Source organism: Hyaena hyaena, unplaced genomic scaffold, assembly GCF_003009895.1.
Source record: "Hyaena hyaena isolate Hyena2069 unplaced genomic scaffold, ASM300989v1 scaffold_675, whole genome shotgun sequence".
Taxonomy (NCBI): domain Eukaryota; kingdom Metazoa; phylum Chordata; class Mammalia; order Carnivora; family Hyaenidae; genus Hyaena; species Hyaena hyaena.
Window position 1 is genome coordinate 598,703 of NW_024081303.1, and position 21,018 is coordinate 619,720.

At 40.2% G+C, this 21,018-nt stretch overlaps 1 protein-coding gene across 1 annotated transcript in view; it reads right to left on the minus strand.

Moving 5' to 3' along the window:
* The window catches only part of GLDC (glycine decarboxylase), a 98,429-nt gene that overhangs the window by 17,999 nt on the left and 59,412 nt on the right, over positions 1-21,018 (minus strand). The window contains exons 16-20 of the mRNA XM_039217118.1: positions 9,927-10,002; positions 5,256-5,381; positions 3,688-3,837; positions 2,343-2,455; positions 542-683 (exon numbers count right to left, since the gene is read on the minus strand). Coding sequence (XP_039073049.1) covers positions 542-683; positions 2,343-2,455; positions 3,688-3,837; positions 5,256-5,381; positions 9,927-10,002 — 607 coding nt within the window. The remainder of the gene's footprint in view (positions 1-541; positions 684-2,342; positions 2,456-3,687; positions 3,838-5,255; positions 5,382-9,926; positions 10,003-21,018) is intronic.

Sequence of the window (21,018 nt, forward strand, 5' to 3'; positions counted from 1 at the left end):
CTAACAAAGTCTAATTATCCTGGAGAATTACAGTTCCACAGACTCTAAAGGGCAAAGAGCTTCGAGAAACCACCAGATAAGCAAATTTCTACTACTTTTTTATCTTATATTCTAGGCTCATCTAAACGAAAATGAGATTTATTTCTAAAATTTATCCTCAGATTTCAATCATCTGTAATAATTAGTATGTGCGCTGTTTTTCACTTGCTAGGGGCTATACAAATCCTACAGGAAACCAAATGATGTAACCATAATATCCATATGACTCATGGAACTTAACTCTGTCTGGAAAAACATATCTAGCATGTCAGTTTCTCTGATGTTAAACCCACTATGAGAGCTCAAAAGAAGTAGCATAATGAAGAGATAAATTTTAGCTGATCTCTTTAAGAAGGTTTCTTCCATCCAGGTCAGCAATGTTCACTAAACTCCATCTAAGATCATGGATTTCTTCATTTTTAAGTCAAGAACAAAGTCTATGGTCTTAGTTTCCCACCCACATATCACAACCCCACCAAACTAACACAATCACAGGTCTCACCTTAATGTAAGCCCATGAAATGGGCAGGATGGAACTGGAGCCCCATGGGGCTGCACTGACAGTACCCACAGGCCGGTCATTCTCGCATAGCTTTACCGAAATGATTGGATGACTGGGCAGAAAAGGAGCAAGATGCTTCTTCCTGTATTTTTTTAAGCACAAATTCAGAAGATATAAAAAAAGATCCAGACCAACCAAATACGCAAGTGGTAGGCCCTCTCAGGAAGCTTTCTTCCTAGTAGAGAAACTCAGAGTGGAAGGGACTTAACGCCTGTTAAGAGATGGATGTTTAGGGGCGCCTGGGTGGCTTAGTCGGTTAAGCGTCCGACTTTCGCTTAGGTCATGATCTCGCAGTTCGTGGGTTCGTGCCCCGCGTCGGGCTCTGTGCTGACTGCCAGCTCAGAGCCTGGAGCCTGTTTCAGATTCTGTATCTCCCTCTCTCTCTGACCCTCCCCTGCTCACGCTGTCTCTCTCTCTCTTAGAAATAAATTTAAAAAAATATGTTAAAAAAAAGAGAGAGATGGATGTTCAGAAGTGTTCCATTCTTCTTCCTCCTCACCAGCCATCAAAGTCCCAGTGGCTCACCAGAGAACTGTGGCAGGGGATTTGGCAGAGGTAGACAGCCAAGAAATAGCTTGCGGATCCATGGACTTACCAGGATGTGGGGATTTCCCTGCCTCATGCCACAGACTCTTTCCCAAGGCCTCTATCTAAGGGATAGAGGGTGCTGCTGAGGAGCCACAGGGGGCTACACATCAGAGGCCAGCACAGGAATGTCACTCAGCCGCTTCCCCCATAGCTAAGGCAGTGAGGCGCCCCCACTTACTATAAATAATAATAAAAAGAAAAGTGGGAAAAAGCAAGAGGGTCAGACTCCCAGCAACCTGAAGACTGGGCCCTTTGGTCCATTTTTAGAAAACTGAAGAAACTCAGGACATGGCCACTCAGCATCATCTTTACAAGATAATTCAATTTCACAGTGTAAAACGTTATCAATAGCTGCACGATAGTCCTATTTAGTGCTGTTCTGGTCTCATCCAATTATTTCTAGTAACAAGGTTTGTTTCCTCCTTAACAGATGTTACATTAACTCAGATGTAATCAGAGTTCAGACTGCAAAGGGTTCAACACCTTACATCCAATTCACTGCTTTCTTACTTTCTCTCCCTCCCTTCCTTCCTTCTTCCCTCCTTCCCTCTCCCTGTTCCTTTCTTTCTTTCTTGAGAACATTTAAGTTCTAATCTTGTAAATTTCAATTATACAATATAGTGTTATCAACTATAATCACGGTGTTGTACATGTTATACATCTTATGGCTGAAAGTTTGTACCCTTTCCCAACCTCTCCCTCCCCGGCCCCTGACAAGCCCTTTTCTACTATGAGTTCCTTTGGTTTTTGATAATTCACTTTCAATGTAACCAATAGCTGATTTCTTTTTTAAAAAGAACAGGAAAGGGGCGCCTTGGTGGCTCAGTTGGTTAAGTGTCCAACTTTAACTCAGGTCATGATCTCACAGTTCACGTCTCCCTCTCTCTCTCTGCCCCTCCCACGGTTGCACTCTGTCTCTGTCAAATATAAATAAAACATTAAAGAAGAAGAAATGGAAAAAACAAAAAAGAAAAACATCTTGGAAGTCTAAGTTATCGCCCCTCTCAATTCTTATCTCCAGCCCCTACAGTCACACGAGATATGAAGGTATCCATGACACTTGAAGACCTCAATGAGAAGAACAGCGAACTTGGGGCCATTCTTTCATTCTCAGTCTCCAAAACCATCCTGAAACGAGCAGCCGGGAACTCACACGCCAATGGGTCCCATGCCAGGGCCACCTCCTCCGTGGGGAATGCAGAAGGTCTTGTGAAGATTTAAGTGTGAGACATCAGACCCAAAATCTCCAGGACGACAGATTCCCACCTACCATAAAGGGAAAGAACCAAAAGCAAAAGTCAAGAGCTTGACTTTGAGGCCATGTCCTTTGCTACACCCTCTCCCCTCAGAGGAAAGTCAGGCAGAAATGTTCACAGAAATGTTCTCTATACTGGCCAAGTTCTGCAGTCAAAACCTGACATCCCATAAGCAGCCTGGCTTGTGGTTTCAATGGAAATAGCAATTGACCATTTAGCCTCATTTAGATTTCAAAATACAGATTTGAATATATAGTCAATTCCTAACTTTCCACCACAAGAGGGAGGCGAGGAAGCGCCATGAGCAAAAGAAAGGAAAATATCTCCTTGCTGCAGAAACAGATGGCATTCAGCTCAGCAATGCTACCTCCCCCTGAAAGATTGGCTTTGAGAAGTGCCCCAGTGGAAGAGGTTGGAAGGCTACCTGATAGATGCTGAGCCCGGGGAAAGGAAGGAAGGCTGACAATTTTCCTGAGACCACCCTAATACCAGCGACAACAGGAGTTCCTGCCACTTAGGCATTAGGGCTTATTTTGAATGTGGCCAAACCTGAAGAGTGCATTCTGAACTCTTAGTGATAGACAATCCGTCGTCTACACTTACAAAGGGATCAGAAGCAAAGAAAAGCAGAAAGAGTTTGAAATGGTAAAGCAAAACAAAACAAAAAAACAACAAACAGTAACAAAAAGAACCCACAATAGCAACAATAATGACAAAGAAGTTAATAAAATTCTGAAAAATGATAATACTTTCTGTTCCAATGGCCCCCTACAGCATTTGCAGAGAGGGCACATCCCTTCCCCCCACCCCACACAAGCACACAAGTAAGCAGGATTGGCCCTTCAGGGACAGACCATTCAGCTACACTGATGAAGTTGAAGCCAGATTAAGGACTTGTCCATTGCCATGGGAGATCAATATCCACCAGTGGCTAGAACTTAGGTGTGACTTCCCATAGGGAGTCAGGTGACCTTCACAGCTAGTTATAGCACACCAGAGAGATCACACGCTCTGACATTCAGTTCATTCCCTGCTTCCTGTCAACCTTTTTAGCCCCCTGAACCTCCCCTATTATCTGATCTCAGTGAAATTGCAGTACTTTCCTTGAAGTTGGCAATAAAGAAAGGAACCTCATTTTCTGAGTACAGTATCATGTTTTAAGACAATTGTCAAGAAATCAGAGGAAAATAATATTTTTCTGACTTAACTATTTTCTCAGAGAGTCCCTCTTCTGTTGCTCACCTGTGCATTCATATTTGCCCCATCTAGATAGACCTGTCCTCCATGTTGGTGGATCAAGTCACACACATCACCAATATTCTCTTCAAACACTCCATTGGTGGATGGGTATGTAAGCATGATTGCTGCCAGGTTCTCCTTGTGTTTATCCACCTATGGGGTAGAAAAGAGCAGAGGGAGACAAAGGAGAAAATGTTTATATTGTCCAAAACCTAGCTTTTTACATTAAAGGATGAGGAAAGATGATGTTTTGGTCTTTTCATTTCTGGGATTGTCTCAAACTATGATGACAATAAAATCCATTACTCCTTTCTTAAGTCATTCCAAAGAAACAAAAATCCCTTCAGGCTGTCTCCATGATCAAGACCAAAAAGACTGTTTGAAAGTTGTTGGGGTATTTTGGGCTCAATTATCCTAGGTTTTCCTTTGGTTTTAGTCATCTCAATAATTACTTCAGGTCTTTTTGGTTCTGGATATGTCTGTTCTCACAGTTAATCTCTCTCTGCTCATCTTGCCATATCCACCCTTATTCCCTTTCCCTCTCATTCCGTTGAAATTAGAATTCCATAAGGAGTGTTCTGCTCTGATTAAAAAGAAATCTCCCTGGTGTTTCCTTTTCACAAAAAGCAAACATATATAAAAGGCATATTCCTGTTTTTTTGGCCAGTGAGTCAGAGCTAGATCATGTGGAAATTAAAAAAAAAAAAAAGTAAAGGTTATATCCTATATTGGGGAAACTTAGTAATTACAAGTACTGACCCAGAATATCTGTTGGTAAAAACTTTCTGGGGTGCTGAAAGGGTGGCGATGGTTGGGAGAGACTGGCAGTGCTGTATGTTTTCAGCTTCCTTTGAAGGCAGTTACATGAAGTTCTCAGTCTCCATGCCTGATAACCCCGACAAAATCACATTGCTATTCAACTGATTTCCTTCCCTCTTAAGATGCAGCCTCCAGTCCACCAGTGGAAAGCAGATACAGTTGCTAGGCAACCTCTTCCTGGAGGTTGGGAGGTTGGGAGTGGGGGTTGGTGTTGCAGAAAGGAGTGGAATGCTGCCTGAAATTCAGCAAGTAATGGCTGGGACAGTCACCCACATTTGCAAAGTCTATGTGTATGTTTTAATTCCCATAACAAAGATTGACAATAACTGTGACTGCTTGTTTGTATATAAATGGGGGAAGAAAAGGAAAGGTTGGGCAGAAGGAAGCAGGCAGGCCCTGCAAGGAGTAGCTTTACTATGACCATGAATAATTCAGTTTCTTACATATGCACAAATTAAGAGAATAGGATTTCAGTTTAAAGGATCTTGTTCCTGTTGGTGAAGGAAGAGGTAAAGTAGACTATGTTCTGTTTTATTCTGGACCAAAAATGTGATTGTTGCTTTTTTATTTTTCTTAGAGACAGTTAGGTTTTCTGAATTTATGTCATTTTCCCCAGACCCATTCAGGAGGAACTGCAGTCTTTTAATTTAAATGCAAAGAAAGATAATGTTGGTATAAACTATCCAATCCCTTCTCCCCAACATCTCTTTTCAACCCAGACCTCTCCCATCTGTTTAGTGGAAGACAAGTACCATGGCATTGAGGTGAGCTGTGTCGATATTCCCATATTTATCCACCTCCACAGGCTGAATCTTCATGCCTGCCATGTGGGCACTTGCAGGATTGGTCCCATGTGCTGATTTTGGAATGAGGCAAACCTTACAAATGGAATGAAAAGAAGGGGGCAGAAAAAATCATCACCAGGTTATTCATGAGAGAAAAGTCCTGCAACATAGTTGAAGCACAGATTAAACAGGTGTCACATGCTTTATTTAAAGTGATCATAACACCTTAAATCAGCTATAATTTCATTATTACTGTATTGTAAAACAATGTCCAAAAGGGCAGGTTCTGTTTGAATCCACAAATATTGCTCTTTAAAGATTCCTGTAGTGGTGCTTGGGTGGCTCAGTTACTTAAGATCCTACTTCCACTCAGGTCATGATCTCACAGTTCGTGGGTTCAAGCCCCACATCAGGCTCTGTGCTGACAGAACAGAGCCTGAAGCCTGCTTCAGATTGTTTCCCCCTCTCTCTCTGCCCTCCACCATTTGTGCTCTGTCTCTGTCTCTCAAAAATAAACCTTGAAAAAAATTTTAAAGACTCCTGTAATATTAATCAGCATTCTTGTCCCTTATCTCAGAACACCAACAAACAAGTCCATGATTGTTCTGACCTTGTCTCAGTTATCATATGTAGAAAGCATCTTATAAGAACATGAGATTGTAAGTTAAACTCTAGGACCTAAGGGCCCACATCACAGCCAGCTCTGCTTGGCTTTGCTGAGATCCAGGAGAGATGGTAATAGTAGACATAATTCCAAGGTCTTCCTATGCTGATACACCAATTATGTCATTATTTACTGGATGCTTATTCTGTGCAATGATTATTAGTTGCCATGAGAATCATGCAGCAAGCATGAAAACCAATCAACCCTTGTCCTGTGCACATTGACAATGCTGGCAAATGTATAAACAGGTGCTGTAGAAACTCAGAATAAGGGGGGTATTGCTTCAAGTGGAAGAGGTCAAGGGGAAAAGTGATTCAAGAGTTAGAGCCTAAGCTAGCATTTAAAGATGAGTTGAATTCTTACAGAAGGTGGAGGGTGGGTACAATTTTAGAATTCCCAGATTTAAATCATTTTCATTTCCTCCTACAAATCATGTGAACACAAGTGAACACACATGCTCTGATAGACCTCATGATGCCACACTGCAGGAAAGTGCATCACAAGAGGTTTTACCAAAAGAAAGCAATAAGGAAAAACAATGATCACCCTGAAAATAATCCTTTTTTTAAATAATCCCAGAATCAATATTGCAACCCCTTGAAGAGAAATGGATGGGCATTACGAAAATGGGCTTATAGAGAGAAGACTTTGCTTTGCAGGTGTTTTCTCAAAACAGCAAAGGTGTCTACTTAAGTACAAAAAGACAACTGTAGCCAGAGGCAAAGTGTCACTCTTCTGTTGACAGAAAGTTTGTGCGTCTTTTGCATCGTTACTCATCTCATGCTGGTTATACAGTGTTGTACTCAAATCCTTTTTCTTACTTAAATGCCTCTCTATTTTATTGAGCTTAATTTCTCAGAACCAAAGCTGAAGTCACTTGTCCTTTCCCATAAGGTATTTTTATTTTACCAATGGATCTTTGGAAAAAGTATCCCTTCTGGAAAGAACATTGATCAAGAAAGAAAAGGCAAAAAGTAACTATAAAAAAGTGACTATAGTCACCTATACTAAAAAAAAAAAAAGTTTTAAATTTTTTAAATGTTTATTTCTGAGAGAGACAAAGTGCAAGCAGGGGAGAGCAGAAAGAGAAAGAGACACAGAATCTGAAGCCAACTCCAGGCTCCCAGCTGTCAGCACAGAGCTCAGTGCAGGGTTCAAATGCATGGACCGCAAGATCATGGCCTGAGCCAAAGTCAGACGCTTAACCGACTAACCCACCCAGGTGACCCTCAGATTAAAAAAAAAAAAAAAAAATTAGTGACTATAAAACATTGGCTAAAGTCCTAAATTAATAATTCAAATCAGGGAAATTCTGATGAAATACATTCAAGGTAAAATGTCAACCATCCTGTGGTACACTGAATAATAGGCCCCTCAAAATGCCCACATTCTAATCATAATCTATGGATATAACCTTATGACAAAAGGGACTTTAAAGTTAAGAAAACTTTAGCTCAGGTCACGATCTCATGTATCATGGATTTGAGCCCCACATCAGGCTTTCTGCTGGATCCTCTGTCCCCACCAGCCTGCCCCTTCCCCACTTGCATGCACATGCTCACTCTCTCTCTTAAAAATTAATAACAATTTAAAATACTTTATGAGAAGGAAATTTGATGTATGAACAAGAGGATGGAGTGATGGCAGGAAGGGCCCCAGGCTAAGGAAAGCAGGATGCCTCCAGAGAAGCAAAGAAACATTTTTCTCTCATGGATCCTCCACAAGGACCGAGCCTTATCAATACTTTGACTTTAGCCAAAGGAAACCAATTTCAGACTCCTGGGCTCCATAACTGAAAAGATAATTTTTTGTTCCTTCAAGCCATTAAGTTTGTAAGAATTTGTTACAGCAGCCACAGAAAAATAATGTATGTCCTGATATAAGGAGCAGCAGAAAGAAAAAAGTCTCAGTGGTTTTGTCAGTGACTAATTTAAATGTTGCTGTTAGACATTTCTGTTTTTCTATGTAGAATTAAGAAACTTCCCAGTGTAACTGGTGTAGACCCAACTCATAGTTCATCTTCCAACACTTGCTGAATGAGTGAAGGATTAAGGAGGAGTGCTCCTTTGAGAGGGAAAATCAATTTCTTACCACTAAGAAAATCTAACAGCTGAAGGCCACTCCTTTGTCTCAATCAGTTAGAAAGAGAAAAATACTCCTATATATATTTTGGGGGTTGTTTTTTGGTATTTTCGGGGCAGGCGGGGAGCAATGTTTTCCCTTTGTATAAAAAACACATCTCGGATCAGCAAATCTGAGTTAATATTGTACTAACAAATTGAGTTGTTAATTATAAAGGGTTTAAGACGGTGCCTGGTGTTTGTTAAATAAATTTGTATTTCCCCAAATTAAACTGGTAAATCAAGAACTTGGCCATTGTATTTTAGGAACCTCTGAAATTTAACCTAAGAGCGAATGTAAAAATAATTGACAAACAGCTTGAAATAAGAGAACCATTAGGGACCCGGATAGCTCTGTAGCACATGATTTCCCCACACTCCTTTTCAACAAAGGATATATTTTACTGGATTTCATTAGGGTCTATTGTGCAGGAATAGCTGTCTCAGACTCTTCTGATCTGGAAAAATCCTCCCTGATTATTTGAGTAATAAGTCAGTTTCTTCTCTAACTGAAAATGCCAGCTTTAATTAAAATCTTTAACCTAGAAAGGATGCCAACATTTCCCAACTTAAAGAGTTCTGTATTTCTACAAGCTCAGGGACTGGATGGACTTCCCTGCCTCTCCCTCCCTCAGCCCTTTCCCAGCTTCAGTGGCTACCTCCCCACAGTCCTTTAGAATGAAAAAATGACACTGTGGTGATAGCCCTGTGGACAATGGTCAGAAAAGAAACACCACTTGCAGGGCGACAGACAGAGAAGGTAAGACTGGAAAACACAAAGAGAAGGAAAAGGAACCTAAAAGGAATCTGTCAGTCAAAAAAAAACTCTGCCCAGGCCCAATCAAAAGTTCTTTTATCCTTTCTGCTTGACCTTTCTGGTATGATCCCCAACTCCTGGACACTCACAGATACTTCCTGTGGCTACCTCAGTATGTGGAAGCCACAGAGGAAAAACAGAAGGGGGACCTTTTAATGTCAGTCACCTGCCATTCTTTTCCTGGACAACATGACCTTCAATGTTTCCTTTCTGATGCCATGACTGTGCTGAGACTCTGAGATCCAAAAAATGAATCTAATTCTAAACTAACATTGCCTTAGAAAATTAAAGAATTCAAAACCACTAGGAAACCCAACTTGGAGTGTCAGGGACTGTGTCTATCTGATTTATCACTTAATCTAACTCACGACTGAAACATACAGTGCCTTGTATGTGACCAGGATTAAATAATTATTATTATGTCCTCTTTTTCAAAGATTTTTGGCAATCAGTTCCCCTCCCTAACTAGGACAAAGGCCTGGGAAAACATACCTGTGAAATCAGGATGGATAAATAGGAGAGGGAGGAAGAACATTTTTTCCTCCTTTTTTGAAAGAGAAGTAAAACAGTTTTCAGATTCTTCATTGTAAAATACAGGCAACTAGCCATAAATAATAAATATTTTTTAAGCATACATATGACCAGAACTGACCAGTCACAGTAGGGTTTACAGAAGAATTTAAGGCCAGGGGTAGGGCCAGGGCTGAGTGAGGGAGAAGAGACCTGGAATGTTAACATTCCTGCCCCTCCCATCCTTCACAACCTGTGGAAAGCAGTTCCACAGCAACTGGCTGACTTGTACAGATTAGGCTTGAGCAAAAGCCTTTATTTTCAAATGTTTTCCCTCAAAATGGTCCATGGAAGTATCTCCTGAGCAATGATCATTAATGGCCAGTTCAGGGAAATCTGTTTCTTGATTATATGTTCCCTAGCTGCTTCCGAGAAGGCTGAAAGAGTGCGCCACAGAACAAAAGGGACTTTCAGAGCTGCACCCACTGACCCCCAGTGGTGAGCAAGCACCCCCAGCCCATACTCACTGTCCTGTGTCCCTCTCCTTTCCCATCGAGGTAAGCTCGGATAGTGGCCAGCCCGGCATATTCACCCTGGGCTCCGCTGCAAAGACAAGAAGAGAAGGGTCAGGGCTTTGGGCCTCTTTGCTTTCATTGACTCATTCCCTATTCACTGGGCAAAAGCTGCATGTTCTCCACCATGTGACACAGAGGCACTGCCAGACAGCATAGAAAGCTCACTGAGGATCTCTGCACAAGCCTAAAAGCTCTTGAATGACCACAGAATGGCACTTAGCCTGTGTACTAAGCTCATATACTCCTACTCACAAATGGGCCTTTCAAACCTCGCTCAGCACCATACCTATGAATTCTTTCTATTAGAGAAAATTTCAAAAATCACAAAAATAGAATATAAGGAGCTGCTATGTACCTATCATCCATCTTTAACAATTCTTAGATATGGTCAATCTTTTTCCAACCATATCCCTCACGAACCCCTTTACTCTGAACTAGATTATTTTTTTAAGTGGGCTCCACATCCAACAGGGGGCTTGAACTCAGAGCCCAGAGATCAACAGTCATACTCTACCTACTGAGCCAGCCAGGCATCCTCTGAACTGGATTGTTTTGAAGCAAAGCTCAAGTATTATATCATTTTATCAGTTCAAACATCTGTGTGTGTCTTTCAAGGATAAGAATAATTATAATTATTAGACCTAAGACCAGAATTTGTCAATACTACCACGTATATAGTAGGTGATGAGATTACCCCAAAAGAAATGTGCTATTTGAGTGCAGCAACATTCCCTTTATTTTTAGGTGAGCTTTGCCAATGCCCCACATGCATGTGGCTGTTAGAGGCTCTTCATACGCAACTAGGCAGTCCTTGAAGACCCACTTTTAGAGCACACTTAATGACTAATAGTCCAGTGAGTGATGCTAAGTCAAGCATAAACTGTTACTTAATGTTCTCAGTAGTCTCTGCAGGAAGGAAAGGGAAGTGAGTAATAGGTTCTTATATTCCATTCAAAACGGTTATTTCCTATTTTGCAAAATTACACCATACCTTAACTCTGTAGAAGACCCAGTGATTTGGGTGTTCAATCTTTCTAATCACCCTATAATACTGAAATCACCCTCTAAAAGTACAAGTTGTAAGAATAAATTAGATAAACTTCTAAATTTAAAAACTTCTGAAAGCTAGGGGCGCTGGGTGGCTCAGTAGATAAAGCATCTGACTTTGGCTCAGGTCATGATCTTACAATTTGTGAGTGAAAGCCCCCGTTGTGCTCTGTGCTGACAGCTCAGGGCCTGGAGCCTACTTCAGATTCTGTGACTCCCTCTCTCTCTGCCACTCCCGTGCTCATACTCTGTCCCTCAAAAATAAATGAATATCAAAAAAAAAATTTTAAACCAAAAGCTAAAACTTATTTGTTTTTTGTTTGTTTTGTTTTCAGAGAATACCAGGGCAGAACAAGTTGGATTTGAGATGTTTTCAAACTAATGTGGGGACACTTATGGTCTGGTGTCAGGAGACAGCAGAATTGAGGACTTAGGACAGACAGGGAACAGGGAAGCATCTGGGGATTATAGTCTAGCTGGAGAAAGAAAAGGAAAGTGGTGATTTGCAGAGCAATAGAATAGGATAGATTAGCTAAGTGATAGTAATAATAAGTATAAATTGATCCATTAATTAAGCACTTCCTACTTAACAGGCACTATACACAGAATAAGTACAGCTTAACGGTAGCCCTTCTTGTGGGAGTTGCCACTCAACAATTTTACATCATCTTATTTAATCTTCCCACTACCCCCATAAGATAGGTACCATGACCCTCATTTTGTACATGAAGAAACTGAGGTTCAAATGTTACATGCTCAAATGGCCAAGAGTGACAGAATTAGACTTCAGTACAAGTTGGCCTCTCAAGGGGGTCTCACATTCCTGTTAGAGCAGTACTGTGTCTCTGAGCACACTGTGCTTCCCAAAGGAGTCAGAGCTGTGGTTTTCCTTCACAAAGCCCTTGTCTAACTGATAGAACTAGGGGGTTAGTTAACATGTGTAAGTTTTTTGTCACTTATACTCAGTGAGCTCTACTTCTGCCCTCTTCTAGGGAGGGCGGCTGACATTACTCTTCCTTCCAGTTTCCTGTGTGTGGAAAAACAAGTTGTTTTGGGAACAGAATAATGAATATGCTTCAGCAAACCACCAATACCAATAGTTACTTAGCCTCTGTTTCTGTTTCCTCATCTCTACAATAGGAATAATAATTGTACCCATATGCACTCATAGTATTTTGTCACTCTTCCAATACAATCCTATACATGCATTATACATTGAAAATTATTTTAGATTTCAAATATAATTTGTGTGCTTGTCTTATCTCAGAGTATAAGCCTTAAGAGTAGGACATAGGTCTCAGAATATATAAAACAGTACTCTGCATGGACTAGGTTCAAAATTTAGTTCCCATCTCCAGCCAAAGTAGTCAACATTGTCATCCTTTCTTCCATGGAAAGGGGACTCAACAAATGGATTCTATATTTACCTCTACTTTTCCTCATGACTTCTACTCATCCTATTTTGTTGGAAAGCCAATCAGGTGTTCAAACCAGGAATGAAAGAGAAAGGAACTGTGAGCCAGTAATCCAAGAGAGAGGCATTATGCTAAAGACAATCATAAATGCTGGATGTGGCAACTTGAAACTAAATGCCACATAAGGAGCATCTGAATGACTCAGTTAAGTGTCGACTCTTGATTTTGGCTCAGGTCATGATCTCACCATTCATGATGATAGAGCCCCTAGACGGGCTGGCCCTGACAGCATGAAACCTGCTTGGGATTCTCCTTCTCTCTCTCTCTCTCTCTCAATAATTTTTTAAAAGCCCTAAAAATTTAAATGCCACACAAGGCTTATTACTGGGGTTCTATTAAAATAAGGGAAATTATTAGAGCCACCTGTTGATGGAAAAGTATTATGAAAAACTGCTTATCTCCATAACCCAGATGTGAGAGTCTGTCAGAAAACCACTACATGTGGAGAAACAGCAAATACAGTGGTTTTATGACATCTATTTAAAATGAGGTGGTTCATGGCCTGGATCCGCAGAGTTGGCCACAGAAAAGAGGACACTAGAGGGTGGGGAGCCTCAGACCCACAGAAGTGCCAAGTAAGAATAAGCTTAAATCATCTTAGAATAAAAACATCCTCCAGTCATGGCATTTATTCAGGCTGGTGAAAGAACTGCTACAAGCACAAATTGAGTGAAGCCTAGTAGACAACGTCCTCCAAAACCCAGACTCATTGTACAAAGAATCTATAAGAAGTCATAAACTGTAGGAAGCTAGAACAAGTACAATGTCCTACAAGGTAAAAATAAAGTGGAGTTGGTGGTATTCAACAGTTTTGTAATGATTTAACCTAGACTCTATTAGTATCAGTGTAGCATTCTAAGTGCAATGCCTGGAGTTACTCAATGACTCAATGTGAATTTAGCAAAAGGGTGGTGGAATGGGGGAGTAGGTTAGAATTTGAAGATGGCATGATTGGACCACGGTGATAGTAGAGACTAGAACTAGAATTTAAGGACAGAAATGTCAAAGATTTTTTATCACTTTACCTTCACCTCTGCTAAGAACCCTGGGCCAAAAGGTTGGGATTTAGAAATACTGAAATTTAGTTCTACCTGGAAGGGTTAAGTTTTTTGATCTTTGGAACAAATTTTTATTGGACCAGCACACAAGATGAATCCCAAGGGACACTTAGAGACTAGATATTAGGCTAGATATTAGAAATATGATAGCAGATGATCAATCTATGATGAAGAAGGAATAAGGCCTGCTCTTAAAGACAATTGTGGAAAACATGCATAGCCAGGAGTCATGGTTAGAAAACTTAGAACTTACTAAGCATAAAACTAAAGATGGGTTACAATTATGAATGAATTGGGGGGCACCTGGGTGGCTCAACTGGCTAAGTGGCTGACTTCAGCTCAGGTCATGATCTCAGTGTGAGTTTGAGCCCTGTGACGGGCACTGAGCCTGGAGCCTGCTTCACACTCTGTGTCTCCCTCTCTCTCCTCCCCTACTCTGCTCATGTTCTGTCTCTCTCAAAAAAAAATAAAAAAATAAAAAAATTTTTAAAGGTTTTCCTGTAAAAAAAAGGGGGGGGCAGGGAGTGCCTGGGAGGTTCAGTTGATTAAGTGTTCAAATTTGGCTCCTGTCATGATCTCACATTTCCCGAGTTCCCGTCCTGCACTGGGCTTTGTGCTGACAGCTCAGAACATGGATGAAGCCTGCTTTGGATTCTGTATCTCCCTCTCTCTCTGCCCCTCCCGGGATCATGCTCTCTCAAAACTAAACATTAAATAAAAAAAATTTTAAAGACTATGAATTAATGGCATCCTGTAAAGAAGGCATTTTGGTTGGTTACTGTACATATATCACTGATCATAGAAGTTAAGCCTCAACCAGTCATGGAAAAAACTCTTCAGTCTGCTGAAACAATACAGAGGCTGACTTCAGACACCAGAGAAATTCTTCTGAAGTAGGCTGCTTTGAAATATTTGGAAACAGATTATTTCAGCTGCTATTTTAAATGAAATATGTCTTTATGGTATTTATATTTAGAATCCACTTACAAGACTGCAGATTATACTGTAATTCATGATTTAAGGTGATGACCTCCCCCCCAGTAGTCACCAATTCTGCTAAATTATACTGTAGTTCCTAGTAAGAAAATAGTATTTATATTCTCTTGTAGGATGTGCCCTAAAGAAAATGGTCATGCTATGGATCTTAACATTTTAAATTTTTGATGCCGGTTGCTTAAGATTTATACTTTTTTTGAATTATCAAGTATCTAGTTTACCAGACCTTTTCTTATTTTTCTCTAGATATTGTTCCAGACATATTTTTATAGTTTTTGATACCATTATAGTTTGCACATTGATTGCCATATTCAATATACTTAAGAGAAGTTTCTTTTTGGCTGTTTATAAGACAGTGGGCCTATTTTATTTTTAATAATATTTGAACCTGAAGAGTTTCTCTTAGTATGGTTTTTAATTATTACATTTAAAGAAATTTTTCATGTGAAATCACTTTTATGTGTGACAAACCTTATATTTGAATGTAAGTGAATTGTTTCCCTTTATCTAGCAGCTAGCTAGCTAGCTAGTATACAATGTAACATTTGGAAGCTAAAATATACATCATTATCCAATAAAACCAAGATTCCTTTAGAGGTAAACAAGATAATTCTAAAATTTATAGGGGCGCCTGGGTGGCTCAGTCAGTTAAGCGTTCAACTTCGGCTTAGTTCATGATCTCACGGTTTGTGAGTTCAAACCCCGCATTGGGCTCTGTGCTGACAGCTAGCTCAGAGCCTGGAGCCTGTTTCAGATTCTGTGTCCCCCTCTCTCTCTGACCCTCCCCTGCTCACGTTGCCTCTCTCTCTCAGAAATAAATAAAACAATAAAAAATAATAAATTTATATGTAAAGGCAAAGTGACTACAGTAGCTACATTTGGAAAAAGCGGGAGAAATCAGTCTATCTGATGCCAAGACTTAATATATACCTATACGAATCAAACTATATGTTATTGGTGGAGAGATAGGCACGTAGGTCACTGGATTAGAATACAGAAACTAGAAATCGATTCACATCTGATTTTTTTTTTTTATAAGGTTGCAAAAGAAATTTAGTGGAGGGAAGCCAGCCTTTTCAATAAATAGTGCTGGAGCAATCAGATGTGCATAGGTCAACCTAAGTCTTTCACCTTATATGAAAATTACCTCAACGCGGATCATGGATTTCATGGATTTAAATCTAAAACAAAATATGTAAATTTTTTTATTAAAAAAATGGGAGAAAATCTTTGGAATCTAGAGCTAAGCAAAGAGTTCTTAGACTTGAAAGCACAGCACAATTCATAAAAGGGAAATCGGTAAATTATACTTCATTATAATTAAATGTTTGCTGTGCTAAAGACCCTGTTAAAAAGAAAAAAAGAAAAGCTATAGAGTGGGAGAAAATGTCTGCAAACTGCATATCCAATAAACAGTAAAAAACAAAGATAGCACAATTAGAAAATGGAGCTGAGATGATCGGGGATGCCTGGTGGCTCAGTCAGTTCAGCGTCCGACTCCGCTCAGGACATGATCTCAGTGTTCGTGGGTTCGGGCCCTGAGTCCAGCTCAAAGCTTGCTTGGGATTCTCTCTCTCTCTCTCTCTCTCTAGGTTCTCGTTCTCTCCTCTGCCTTTTCTCAACTTGCTCTCTCAAAAAGAAAAAAAAAAAAGAAAATGGTACTGTGATGATCAAACATGTAAAAGTGCTTAAAAATATAAAGGAACAGTTCAACTAGGATGTCAGAGATTTGTTTTTCACTTTTGCTCTTTTTATATATATGTAGGAATGCACAACCTCTCAGTGTCCTTACTAGTTAGAGGAATTTCCCTTTTTGTGTGAGTCTAGGGGAAAGTCAAAGTCCTAAATTGCCCTAAAGAAGCAGAAGGGAGCGAATATTCCCAATCACTATCCATTATAACGAGGTATCAGACATATGATGCAGTCACAGACCACAGGATACTCCTGCAGCCCGGGATTTCATAATCTGGAGGGAGTGACCCAAGAAGTGAAACATTCAAAAATTTTCCATTGATAGCCTGATTTGTTCTCTGCGGCAAGACTGTCTTGGGTCTTGTCACCTAATTCACAGGTGGATTTAAAAGTTTATTATAAAATAAAATACTCATGTGATTAAAAACTTTGCATCAGGAAAAAAAAGCAACCTTCTCCCATGCTTCCCCATCTAATTCTCCAAAAGGAAACACTATTAATTATATGGCTTTAAAAAATTTTTTATGCTTATTTATTTATTTTGAGAGAGAGAGAGAGAGATAAAGCACAAGCATGATAAGGTCAGAGAGGAGAGACAGAATCCCAAGCAGGCTCTGCACCATCAGTGCAAGAGCCCGATGTGGGGCTTTGAAGGCATAAACCATGAGATCCTGACCTGAGCTGAGATCAAGAGTCAGATGCATGACCCAGGTGCCCCTGTGGTATATGTTTTGATGTCAAACTCCTCTCAACCAAACAGTTTATTTTAAAAATACCACCATCAAGTGCTCAGGAAGTGACCAAGTGAAACATTAGCTAAGAAAAAACATGGAGGGATGCCTGGTAGAAAACATCTGACTTTGGCTTGGGTCATGATTTCATGGTTCATGGGTTGGAGCCTCACTTTGGGCTAGCCCAACTTCTCTCTCTCTCTCTCTCTCTCTGCCCCCTTGCTCACTTCTCTCTCTCTCTCTGCCCCCTTGCTCACTTCTCTCTCTCTCTCTCTGCCCCCTTGCTCACTTCTCTCTCTCTCTCTCTCAAGAAAAGAAAAGAGAAAAGAAAAAAAGAAACTGACATGGTAAAACTGATCCCAATAAGACAATCAAAACAGCTACTGGTTCAAAATGATCCACTTTTAGTCCATGGCAAAATGCTAAGACACTTTCCAAGAAAATAAGGTAAAGAATGGTACTGATTTCTATCTTATGAATGGAATAAACAGAGTGACTAACAATTTTCCAATAAATGTACCTTGCAATCAATAGGATTTTAATCAGTCTATTCTGTTGCTTACTTCAGTACCCAAACACTGACTGGATCCCCATTCCAATTGGCTTATAATAAAAATCTCAACATATCATTCTGGAATGTTCTTAGCAATCTATATCTGATTTAACATAAGTTGAATTCTATACTTAACCTTTAGATTCTGTCAAGAAACATCTCAATAGTTTCAGCTGTTCTAACCCTTCTAATATCCAAAGAGTACATTAAAACAATGGTTCTCAAACTTCAGTCCCCAAACAAAGCATCAACATCACCTGGGAACTTGATAGAAATTCAAGTTCTCAAGTACTGAGTCAGAAATTCTGCAGGCGTGACCAAGTGCAAGAACTCTGCTCCAAGCCTTACAAACTGCAAAAATCAAAATACGCTTTTGAGAGCTAAGGAAATTGGGAGAGAGGAGATCCTTCTCCTCACTAATTTCTATGTCCCCAAAGATGGTCTCTTCATCCTTCACCCTTCTTTCTCTTCTTTCTGGTATTCTGAGTGCTTCTTTAGGAAAGCAGTCTCTGACCAGAGGTCTCTGATATCTGGCTTCCTAGAGTTGTCTGAGAGGAGGGCTCTGAAGCTGCACCAGGCTCAGTAGGAAAGCTTTATCATAGATTATAAATGGGATCAGTCATGTTAGAGCTAATTAATCAATTATGAGCTCAAAAAAGGGTGTGTGGGAGGTAACAACGAGCAGGTGTTTGATTCTCCTTACTGTAAACTATCCTGATACACACATGGTAGTCATAACTTAGTCTTCAAGGGGCAGTTTCAAAGTTCAGTCCACTGGAAGATATTTATCATCTAACTCAACCTTCCTTTTTGGTGTTCTTTCAGGGCAACACACTTTCCAACTCAGTGATGCACATTAGAATCGCCTGGGGAGAGTTTTAAAAACCCTGATTCCTGAACTCCACCCCAAGGGGAGATTCTGATGCACCTAGTTTGTGGAGTGAGAAGAGCATCAGTATCTTCAAAGGTTCTGCAAGTAATTCTAATATACAGCCAGAACTATAAATCCCTGTAACCCCAGTGGTTTTCCCAGGGTGGTGGTTAAAACAGCACATTAGCAGGGCACCTGGGTGGCTCAGTCAGTTAAGCGTCCGACTTTAGCTCAGGTCAGATCTCACAGTTTGTGGGTTTGAACCCCACATCGGGCTCTGTGCTGACAGCTCAGAGTCTGGAGCCTGTTTCGGATTCTGTGTCTCCCTCTCTCTGACCCTCCCCCACTCACGCACTGTCTCTCTCTGTCTCAAAAATAAATAAACTATAAGATTTTTTTTTAAACCAACATATTAGCATTAACCAGATACTTGTTTGCAGAAATGCAAATTCTCAGGCTCCAACCTAGATTTACTGAATCAGAAACTCTAGCTGTGAAGCTTAGCAAGTTAATGAAATCCTCCAGGCGATTCTCATGCACAATATAATTTGAGATCCATAGATTATGCCCTATGCCTTACTTTATACCTTTATTTCAGAACCTTCAGGGAGGAGGTATCTGGGTGGCTGAGTCCATTAAGCATTTCTCACTCTTGGATTCAGCTCAGGTCATGATCTCAAGGCTCTTGAGTTCAAGTCCTGAGTCAGGCTCTATATTGACAGTGTGGAATCTGCTTGGGATTCTCTCACTCCCTGTATCTCTGCCCCTCCCCTACTTATGATTGTTCTCTCTCTCTCAAAATAAATGAATAAACTTAAAAGAAGAAGAAGAACCTCCCTGGAGATTCTGGAAGAGCAACTGCCTGCTCTTTCTACATTCAAGATCACAGTTTGATGTTTTCTAAAGACAAAAGTAGCCTCCTCACTCTTATAAGCCAAAGGAACTAATAATTCCAGCTTGTCTTTCACATTAGATATCCATGGAAGGTGTAAATTACTGTTGTTATGTGCCTTAAACATTACATCATAACCCAGAAATTCCTGGAGTCTATATGTGAGCTGCTAAATGATTTTTAAGGGTGTCACAGTGTTATGGGGAACAAGTCAAAGCAAGCCACACTGGGCAAAATAGAAAATGGAAAGATAACTAAATATTACTTGGCTATTTTCTGCACCAAACTGGAAATGCTCTCTAGGTTTGTAGATTGAGCAAATAAATGGGAGAAATAGGGACAAGTTTCTTGACATTTTTGTTTCAAACGTTTTTTGAAATTTTTTTTATTTTTTAATATTTTTGAATATTTTTTAAATGTTTTATTTATTTCTGAGAGAGAAGAGAGAGAGGCAGCGTGAGCAGGGGAGGGTCAGAGATAGAGGAACATACAGAATCCGAAGCAGGCTCCAGGCTCTGAGCTAGCTGTCAGCACAGAGCCTGACACAGGGCTCAAACCCACGAACCATAAATCATGACCTGAGCCTAAGTTGGCCTCTTAACCGACAGAGCCACCCAGGCGTCCCATTGTTTCAAATGTTTTAACACCTTTGGGATCTTAAGGATCCCAGGAAATAGACTTAATAAAGGTTTAGTCACATGAATGAAAGATTTCATGCCACAATTTATCATAAAATCTTTTATCAATCATAATCATTGGTGATTCCTCAATTAAACCTAAATCAGATCAATAACATACCATTTGTTTATTTGCTCTATAGGACAGAAACCTACATCATCACTAAGGAAGTAGCCCCATATAACAGAGGTTTGGAGGCCTCCACACATTGTGGGTGCTAACATTTCCTTTCAGCTGCTGAATTTTCTTTCAGGAAAAAATCCTCTGAAGGGAAAGGCAATATATATCTAGGCAGGGACTATTAGAGAAAGAACAATAGCCTCCTATGAGCATAATGTAGAAATGTGCAAGATCTAGATAGTATGCAAGGACCCAGCAGCATATGAGGTAAAGAAGTCAGGGCTGTATGCAGAAACACTCAGATTTGTCCCTAAAAACTATAGTTCTCCTATGCAGGCCTCTTAGAACCAGAGTTGTAACTCTATTCTGCAGAGCTTGGTTCCTTTCTCTTTGTTGTGAGCCTTTCCCACATTAAGTACTGAGTTGCTGCTAAGACTGAGGTAGTATATGGTTTGCCTCCAACCTAAGGGGAAACTTCGAAGCTGGCTTCATCATGACATCAACTGATAGAGAAATCCTCTGAGATCAGGATACCCAGGCTAGAAATGAATCTTACATTGCATTTAATTATTTCATATATTGAACATCTTGCAAGGCATCCAATAATGTCACATCTGAGCAAATATTCCAAGAATTAAAACTGGGGACTCAGGTGACAAAAAACAGACACATAGACCAATGGAATAAAATAAAGAACTCGGATTTGGACCCACAAATGTATGGCCAACTAATCTTTGACAAAGCGGGAAAGAGTATCCAATGGAAAAACACAGCCGCTTTAACAAATGGTACTGGGAGAAATAGACAGCAAAATGCAGAAGAATAAAACTGAATCACTGTCTTACACCACACACAAAAATAAATTCAAAACGGATAAAGGACCTGAATGTGAGACAAGAAACTATCAAAACCCTAGAGGAGAAAGCAGGAA